This window comes from Austrofundulus limnaeus, unplaced genomic scaffold, assembly GCF_001266775.1.
Source record: "Austrofundulus limnaeus strain Quisiro unplaced genomic scaffold, Austrofundulus_limnaeus-1.0 Scaffold3, whole genome shotgun sequence".
Lineage (NCBI taxonomy): Eukaryota > Metazoa > Chordata > Actinopteri > Cyprinodontiformes > Rivulidae > Austrofundulus > Austrofundulus limnaeus.
The window spans coordinates 844526-854449 of NW_013952405.1; the positions used below are offsets into that span (position 1 = coordinate 844526).

Below are 9924 nucleotides of genomic sequence, written 5' to 3' on the forward strand. Positions count from 1 at the left end.
GTGTGTGTGTGTGTGTGTGTGTGTGTGTGTGTGTGTCTTCATGTAGCCACGTGTTTGCACACGCAGCAGGTTGCCCTAGCAGCGTGAGGCGGCGCTTGTGTTTGTTTAAGAGGTGATGGATATGCCAGCGCCTCAGCAGGAACGTCTTTAGAGTTTGTTTAAACTGACCCTTAACTTCTCAACCTCTGTGAAGAGATGAGTCAATTTTCAAAAGATAAATGTTCATCTCTGAAAACACTCATTTGTTTGGCGTTTGATTTCGTATTACACAATACTCTTTGTAACGTCTCCTTTTCCAGGAAGCACCAAGCCTTATAAAACCACAAAGAATCCTTAAATGACTTCATTATGGTTGGAAAATGTCCCTGTAAATCAGCAAAACATGATTAATATGATAGTACTAATCAAATGATGTTTATTCTCTGTCTAAATTTACTGAAGTTTTATATATCCTCAAAGAGTTATATTTTTTATTTGAGTGCTGATGCTTTTTTTTTTTTTTAGGAAAGGATCAACAATGAATGCTGCTGAAGTAAGAAGTATAATTACAGAGTACGTGAAGAAGAATGAGCTGGTGGATGAAAATAACAAGAAGTGAGTGGATCATTAAGTTTTAATCAGATTGGTTCTAATCAGGTGCATCATTTCAAAACTGCAGAAAACAACAAACCACAGTTTTTATTGCCTGTTAGCAGTGGTGGGCACAATTCCGCTAAAGCGCAAATCCGCTAATTGTGGACCTAAATATTTCATTTGCACTTTAGCGGTCTTACTAATTTTTATCATTCATAAGCAGATTTGTGCTTTCTAAAATTAAAATGCAGTACCGCTAATAACTAATTATCTACCAGTCATCATTATCTTGAACAGTGGAAGTTAAGGTTGTCAATGAATCACAACACACGTGATCTGTCCAACAGCACCCTTCCCAGATAAACACACTTATTGAGAAGATATACATCCTTACTGACTGTCGCTTTGAGCCATGGTTCTGATTTCCCACAATGCTTTGTGTCTGCTTACGTAACAAGAAGGCAACAGCAAAAACAGTAAATGTTTGTAATCCATACTAAAATTTTGTATGTATTGATTTATTTTACTTTACAATCAGAGCTCCTTTTTTAAAATAAATAAATCAATAAAGTTTAAACACTGGGGCTCAAACCAATCGGCCAACGGTGTTAGAGACTCAGAAAGGATTTAAAAATGTAATGCTGGTTAAGACTGACTTCTAGTGGTCAACTGGAGCAACTACATGGAAAATGTCCTAATCCAGGTAGAAAAAATCAAGAAGAAAAAATAAGTAGGTCCTCTGGATGGGTTCTTCTTTAGTGAAACGTTTCATCTCTCCTCCAAGAGACTTCTTCAGTCTGATGAGTTTCAGGTGAACTGGAACACTTTAAAATCCAATGGAAACATGAAAATTTTAAAATCCAAGCTCTTATTTTGAAGGGAAGATACTAGTTTCCTGTTCCTCGTGCTTTCGTTTCTCATCAGTCCATCATGTACCCAGAATGCATCGCTTCAGTTTTCCAATAAACAGTTTTAAAATTACTTTATTGATGCTTCTTTAATGAAAAATCTACAACAAACAAAAGAAAAAAGACAAAGAAGCAGCCGAACTAGCAATCCTCAACAGCKTTTTAATTTTTACACCAGGAGCTAAAGKTCTGTTTCAGGAAATCACATCCCCAGCAATCGCGGTTGTAGAATTAAGTTGTAAAAGAGTTCATACATCGCTAGTTGGCAGTGTTGTGCATATATTGAATGTGAATTGTCAGCTAGTAAGTGTCAAATTGAACTTGTGCTTTAAAATTAGCTTCCGCTAGTTTTTCTACGGCATAACCATTTTTGAAGTAGCGGACCTGAATATTATTATATTATTATAAGCGCTTTGGGAATTGCGGAGCTAATTTTTGGATTAGCGCTGCCCACCACTGCTTGTTGAAATAGTTTTTTTAAGAGAGTTTTATACAATAAAATGTTTTACCACGAGACTTTCTCGACCTGTCATCTGAAGGCCCTGTCGCACTAAAACATTTTAGACAACTTATGTCGACCTATGAGTAACTTATCCATAACTCGTCTTTAAGATAACTTATTCAAGCGTATGAAACTTATGCACAACAATCATCTGGCGTCAAATTGGCGCGACATTCATCCTATTTCAGCATGCAGGACAAAATTTTCTTTCGTCGAGCACAAGTTGTCTAAAAGTGTGACAGGTCTGAGGAACAGCCTGTGAAGTAATCGAATAAACCAACGTCGTCGTGCTTCGTTGCTCCGAACTGAGGCCAGGAATAGAACAGCTGCTGTTAAACAAGAATGACTGACAACACGCCGTGTAATGTGATTACAGTCATCTAAAAGGTTTAAATGTGACTCTGACACAAAAGAGCTAATGTTTCTTTTGATTTCATGAGTGTATGTGTGTGTTCTGGTGAAGAAAGAAACTGATTTTAGGGATGCCAGTCTTTTGATTAGATTTATGAAGGAGTTGAAATTGCAAAAGAAGGCAATGAAAGTTATCTAACCAAGTGTTTTTATTTTTAATTTTTTTACTTTGAACCAGTTTTGTGATCATAAATCCCACCCTGTGCGACTGCCTGCTGGAGAAATCCGAATATCAGGAGGTGGAGGCTCTCAAATGGGATGACCTTTTTAGCAGGTAAAGGAGAAGTTATAGATTGTTTGATTATTTGACAGACTAAATTGGGAAAATACCCAAAAAAATACATATAAGAATAATTTATGTTTACGAAAGCATTATGTTAACCTTAGGTGCATAACTGACAAAAGATGATTTATACAAATACACAACGCGGCGGGGTCACACGTCATTTAATACAAACACTGAGGTTTCTATGGAAATGCTGTTAGAATTGATGTATTTGCTTTAAACTGGTGGGTGTTAAACTTTTATTTACATCCTAGACGAGATGTTTCATAATAATCTTTAAGCCATTAATCTGTTTTTTGAGCTTGTTTTAGAAGTGGTTTTGTTGAGAGTATAAATTGTTATGTAGGTATTAACTACATGAGCAAAAGTCCAAACTAACTCCTGGATCATTTAGTAAATTAGGTAGTGAGAACCTGTAGGAGCTAAAATAATCCACTGTTGTGAATATCTCGTGTCTTGCTCAGTTCATCTGTGAGGGTAAGATCAGATAAGAAGAATTCGATTCAGAATGAACTGAAAGACTAAACAACAATGAAAGCAGTAATTATATTTTATAGGTAAATGCATAAAATTATGTAAGTCAAACACGTGTTAAAAATAATATTGTCACAAGTTACAAAATGATATTTTTGCAATGAAAACCTAAAACTGCACTTTGTATTACCGTGCTTTACTGACACACCAACATTTGACCTCATCCAAGGTTTTTTCTGCCAGAATTAGCAAAAAACATCAGATAAACAGAGAAAACACAGTCACAGTGCATGCAGAGAAGTATGAAATGGTCTTTTTCTTCAGGTTTGTTTCTGCATTATTATTACCTCTATATTGATCTTTTGTGAAACTGTGAGGCGTGAGCATCACAGGAGTTAAAGAATCATAGTTTTGTCTCTGAGCTGCACCAAATCTGCCTCAGTGGGTTTTACAATCAGATGTGAGGTGTCTGATGGTTTTAGAGGCAAATCTATAACTCACACACACACAGTCAGAACTCGCTGTGGAAATTTATAGCGTTTCAACGACTAGAGGCAAATGCTTGCCTGATGAAAGTCGGTTCTTTTTTATTTTATTTATGTATGTGTCATCGGCCCTAATCTAGAGGCAGAAAAGTGTTTTTAAAAGCCAGCAGGACAGGAGCTGATGCTTTTATGTCTCAGATGAAACAGTTGGCTTGAAAAATTAAAAAATAAAAAGCTAACACATCAGTCAAGATCTCACAAAATCACAAGATTGCACATAAAGTTATTTTTATGGTTTGATCAAAATGGCTGCAACGCCTTCTTTTCTCATTATAAAATAATTTTAGTTTTAAACTCTGGAGTCAAATTAGCTTTTGACTAATTACATAGCTTTTACTTATTACAGTGTTTGATGTTTAACATCATACTTTTGTATTGCACGGGTTAAAATAAAGATTTAGATTTAAAAAAATCTGAAAGAAATCTAAATTCCATTTTTTAGTGATTATGATTTACGACGACATTGCATTTGATACACAGTATTATTTTGATATATCACCATCTTATTCTCCACAGAACTTTGGGAAGAATGCAGGAATGTTATCAGCTTATCTTTCCTGGACAAGCACCTATAATAAAAAAGGGCCACATCGAGCCAATAGACGTCTCTGTGGCTTCTCGAGGCTCTAATAAGAAGGTGAAGGCTTTTACAATAATTTTACAAGTTAAGAGCTGTAGGTTCATGTTGATATTTGCTTTTTTAACTAGCTCAAAATTTTAAAGTTTTCAAGTGTGTCCAGACTGAGCTGATGCAGTGAGACACAAAATATGGAAACTTTATGTCTATTTTTAGGTTTTGAAAGGATGAGTTCCAACAATACTTTGAGCTATAAGATTGATAAGTTTTAAATTTGGTGCAGAAATGTTGGCACCTGTCAAGATTCCCTGAAGTAACCTACATGAACCCATCAGTTTCCTGTCCTTACGTCACATTTAGTTATTATTTATGTCTCGGTTCCTGGAATACTGGACAGGAAACTTTTTTTTTAAATTAGAAACACTTTTATCTAACTTGAGAACCCATTTAAAGCTATAAAAACATGAGACTGAGTTCATTTTACAACATATTATTGGACACAAACTACTCATTCACACAGTTTTGTGCAAAAGTTTTAAATTTTGTTATGAGTGAAAGAATTAAAATATGCAAGACAGAAACCTTTAATCTGGCAGACATTTCTGCTTAGTTGAACATATAGGCTGATAAATACAGAATTGTCTGAGTCTCATTTGAATGAATGCTGTAAAGGTGATTCACATGATTTCAGATTTATTTGGGGGATTTCTTCTCCTGACCTCACGGTTCAGATCAGACCTGTTGAGTCACGCTGATTACTGTATTTCTTTAACTGCACTTGTTTCCTCCCTGTAGGTGACTCTGATAAAGAATTTGGAAGTGTATGGTTTGGATCCTGCTGCCGTTGCCACCGCTTTGCAGCACAGAGTCCAGGCCAGCACCGTCTTACAACCAGTCCCCGGAACCAAGGACAAAGTTCTGGTCCAAATCCAAGGCAACCAAATCCATCAGACTGGAAGTCTGCTGCTCAGTAAGCAATGTTATCTTTTATTTCTTTAAGATACTGTTTCTAAACTGTTTTTTTTTCTCTCATGAAGTTATTTTTCTTTTTCGTTTTAATTTCAGATTATTATCAAATTCCACGAAAATGCATCCAAGGACTCGAGAAAGCTCCCAAAAGTGGCAAGAAGAAGTAGCATTTCAGTCTTCTGTACCAGCTTTTAAATGTCCTCAGTTGCTTTATTGTTCAGAAACACAACAAACTGTTCAAATCATGCATTTAATAAAGTTGGTTCAGTCTTGTAATATAAATGTTGTACAATTTATTTATCTTATTAAATCATAGATTTAGTTAAGTTGAAGCCAGATCAGTAAATGTAACACAAAGTAGCAAGAAATTAAATTTGGAATAGTAATAAAATCTATATAAATACAACCCCTCAGCTGCAACAACTTGTCAAAACTCACATTTAAACACAGCGTATTAAATAAAGTTTAAATCTTTTAAATCTGCAGCTAAGCCGCCATTTTGACCAAAACTTTGAAAGAAGAAATGTTGTATTTTAATGAGACCTATAAAGTACTGAGACTAATTAGTTTGTTCGTTTAGGTAAAATGAGCATGTTTTACATATTAAATGCAACTAGTTATTCCTCCTCACCTGTACATTGATTTATTTTTTCAAGTTCCGTGTCGTGCTGGAAGTTCTGCTTCTCCCGACACTGTGTATAAGATTTCAAACTATTCTTCTCCTTTTATTAACTAATTTTATTGAATTTCACAAATAATTATACAAGTAACACAAATAATTTCAAATATTAAACAGGGGAGGAGTCAGATTTCAATTTTCAAAAACCTATAATGCAGCATTAAGCCCGATTCCCAGCTTCATAACCAAAACATATCTCTTGTGAGCCAGGCAAACAGTTGTGATGGGTTAGTCATCCAGAGAGAACTTCAGTCACCTGTGTCCTGATGCATCTCAGTAATCCAGGTAGAAAAATCAAAAAGAAAAAATAAGTACCGGTAGGTCCTCTGGATGGGTTCTTTAGTGAAACATTTTGTCTCTCGTCAAAGAGACTTCTTCAGTCTGATAAGTTTCAGGTGAACTCAGCCTTAAGAGCACTGCCTCCCCATGGTGGACAAACAGGTTAGTCATATGCAAAAGAGGGCCATCGCTTAACAATAGGTTTGATTAGCTCTATTGAATTCTCTATTGAGCTGTATTCAGTCACCTGTCCTGTAATCCTTTCTGCTGTTTGAAATTTAAACAAAATGGACTAAATCTACTCGCCGTTTTTGAAAATCTTCCAGCTGATCCATCGAAATGCAGCTTTCTGAATGTAAGTAAATTACGATCACCCAATAACCCTAAAATTACTCAGTTTGGTTGGGTTACTAGAATTGAAATAGTTTCCACTTTGTTTCTTATTTGTTATCCTGATTTGTTTTTCTCCACACAGATGGATATTTTTTAGCATGAAGCAGGAGGTCAGTGTGTGAAAGAAGAGCTTTCAAAAGTGCAAGTGGATCATTTGTTCTTTCATAAGGTTTGTGTTTCTGACAAGGATGTCTCCTCCTTCACACGATTTCCTTCTAAAAAGTGTTTTAAGACTTAACCATCTGTTTGCACAGGAAAAGGGAGAAATATCTGAGCCCATTTCTCAGTCTAGTCTGCATAATACATTTTATTGATGATTTATATGAATTTGTAAAAGGGTGATGGTGAGCAATCCTGTGTGTTCGGCTGTACAACTGCAACCGATTCATTTTTGACAGCAGTTAAATTCAAATGTTAAAAATAATTAGCAGGGCTAAAGCCTCTGCTTCACTTCAAAATATTCTTTTTCTGTTTTATTTCCTCATAGTGTCTAATCAACAATTATTGTCAACGTGTGACCAAAGAGTCCTGCGTATGTTGTGGTAGGTTTCCTTTTTGTGTTCTTTTCAGTCAATGTATGATATCTAAATTATTTGAAATCAACCCTTAATGTCAATTTTATGCCCATTTGACTCGTTTGGACTTCGTCTGAAAAAGATAATGGTTGTCAGGCGAAGCCCTTCTTGTTTGTTTGCTCACAGTCAGGAAATTAAATCATAATTTTAGGATCCAACATCAAACACTGAAGACGTGTGTCAGGATGATTAAGAGGAGAAAACATATCTCTTCCTTAAAGGGACAGAATGAATGAAACACCATAATAAAGACAATAGACAGTTATTTTTGGACTGTTGGCCTAACTGAAGGTTGCCTGTCAGTCATACTTCTGTTATGAACACCTTGATGCTTGTAAAATGCACCTGTTCAAATTTTAAAGAGTTTTATTGGTTATATTTAGCAAAGACACACATAAGACAAAGTTACACTCTGTAGGTTTTCTTACAGTAAAAAGTCACCCGTCTCACACAAGCTAAGACCTCCAGGCGAAACTTGGACTGGGTGCACACGTACAGGTACATGTTGATGGCAGCGTTGCTCAGGCTCAGCATGGTGCCAATATCAGCTGCTATGTTTATCTTGAGGTCATAGTCATCACGATCTGAAGTGTACATGTCCGTGGTGCGGAGGATGATCTGGGTTATAGTGCGGCTGATGGACAGCAGCACAAAACTCATGGAAACGGTCACCAAAAGAACCACGGATTTTCTCCTCCTGGAGCGAAGAAGAGGCCTGACTTTGTGAATCCTAGACGTCACATTAGGGGCGACGTGAACCCTGTTGCTAAGGGAAATGAGACGCAGGGTCAGCCCATTTAGAGTGAGAATAATGAGAAAGGGGAGGACATAGGTGTGGAAGGTTTGAAACCAAACCAGGGTGTGGATAAACTGGGTCGGGGCCTCTGTGTTGTAAACACACGAGGTCAGATTAGCCTCTTGGATCGAGGCGTTAGACCAGTAGTAAGGAACGGCCGAGAGATGACAAAAGACAAAAGTGATTGTTATCGTCCAAATGGCGCATCTCGGCGTGCAGAGCTTAGCTTTGATTCTCCATGTGTGTATGCTGATAAAACGCTCCACCGTGAACAGGACCACCAGCCACGTCGAGGCATTGTAGGCTCCATAACTAAAAACGTCTCGTAGGTTGCACCACGGCTCGTAACTCCAATACGGCTCCAGCTGGTGGTACTTCAAAGACAGTTCAAGAACCACGATGGAGATCAGGACAAGGTTGTCAGCCACAGAAATCGCCATTAAATAGAAGACACTGGACGTGGAGAGCATGCAGTTTCTCCTCCAGAGGATCAGAAAGGTGATGGTGTTGGCTGAAGGTAAAACAGAGGTCAGACTCTAAACATGCTTCCTGTTCCTAAATGTCAAACTGATTACATGTGAAATAACCCCACCAACTCTGACTGCTACATGTACATTACTCACATGGGATCCCCACAGCTGCTAGGACGGGATAAAAGATTTGTTGCAGAGTCACCATCCAGTGTTTCCTGTGAGAGTTCATATCCTCTCAGACCACAGATGCATCCAGCTAAAGCACAACAGAAACTTGATATGAACGTGCTCCTTGGGCACCGAATGGCCACTCCCACTTCATCTCTGTATACAGATTACGACAGTGTTAACGGCCTCATTTTATTCTGACTCTACGATGATCAAAGGTCATGAAATACTATACTGAGACATGAAGAATACAGAAAGTTTGAATAAACTTTTTCATTTTTTTCTTATTTCTTTATTATTATTATTATTATTATTATTATTATTATTATTTTAAGAGCTTTATAAAAGACAGACAAGTTGGTTAAAATTATAATTTGCTCAAACCAGAAAAAAATAAAATAAAATCAAAAGCCAAACATTCATTGGTGAATGCACAAGGTTATAGCAGTTTTGGTCAAACCTTGTAAATGATGAGTACGATCTGATGCAATATGGAGCTGGAAATGTGTTTGGGGTAATACTCAGACATTCAACATCTGTAAAATTGTTGACTTAAAGATAATCAATAGTAGAGGTACATCTGATGATTACTTTCTGAGAGTTTCATTAAAATCTATTCAGTGCTACACGAGACACAGTCAATGGCAATAGTTAGTGACAAACTTTTAATGATTGCGCACAATCAGTGTTTAAATAGATGACAAATCTACTAAGGCTCTTTGTACAAGAAATCTGAGTTTTTGTTCTGACACATTTCTGTGTGACTTTAGGCTGATCCTTGTCTGTATATAATGCACACTGAGTTATGAGAGCCAGCCAAAACAGGAACATCTTAACTGAATAAGTGGAAACTTAAAAGCTCTACACTGTGTTGGGAACTTCAATGATTGTAAATATGATAATATGACTGATTCTGAGTCAAACCATCTGTTATCATTATTGGTCTCATGTCTGGGGACCTGGTTTGGCCTAGCTGTCCAAAGATTACTGATCCAGATTAGTTTAATGTAATTTGATGCAAGTGACAGATTGTCATCTGTTCACCTGTTACACCTCATAACTAAGGTTAATCCTATTTGATAAGTACAGTTATTTACAGTTAACTCTCTGTCAAAGTTAGGTGCATTGCACAACAAACTCCTTTTATGAGAAAGAGACTCTTCAGACTCACGAGGAAGTCAGACTCACATCAACATGTTGCGAGAACTCTGACTCTGGACTCTTCCTAATGTGATTTCTTACTGTTCACCTTAAAAGTGGTGCTCTCACATATTTCTTAGAATCTCTGGTTTGAACATTGACATCTGCACCGTTAA

General features: G+C 36.8%; 2 protein-coding genes across 2 annotated transcripts in view; one reads left to right on the forward strand and one right to left on the reverse strand.

Moving 5' to 3' along the window:
- The window catches only part of eif2d (eukaryotic translation initiation factor 2D), a 10229-nt gene extending 4702 nt beyond the window's left edge, over positions 1 to 5527 (forward strand). The window contains exons 11-15 of the mRNA XM_014016358.1: positions 505 to 594; positions 2573 to 2668; positions 4216 to 4336; positions 5072 to 5246; positions 5342 to 5527. Of these exons, the coding sequence (XP_013871812.1) occupies positions 505 to 594; positions 2573 to 2668; positions 4216 to 4336; positions 5072 to 5246; positions 5342 to 5412 (553 nt within the window). The 3' untranslated portion in view covers positions 5413 to 5527. The remainder of the gene's footprint in view (positions 1 to 504; positions 595 to 2572; positions 2669 to 4215; positions 4337 to 5071; positions 5247 to 5341) is intronic.
- A 2049-nt stretch (positions 5528 to 7576) lies between these two features.
- Positions 7577 to 8669, reverse strand: LOC106522475 (probable G-protein coupled receptor 139). Its single transcript, XM_014015498.1, has 2 exons — positions 8591 to 8669; positions 7577 to 8478 (listed from the first exon to the last, which is right to left on the reverse strand). Exons 1-2 carry the CDS (start codon positions 8667 to 8669, stop codon positions 7577 to 7579), a joined length of 981 nt encoding a protein of 326 aa, XP_013870952.1.
- Positions 8670 to 9924: the final 1255 nt, after the last annotated feature.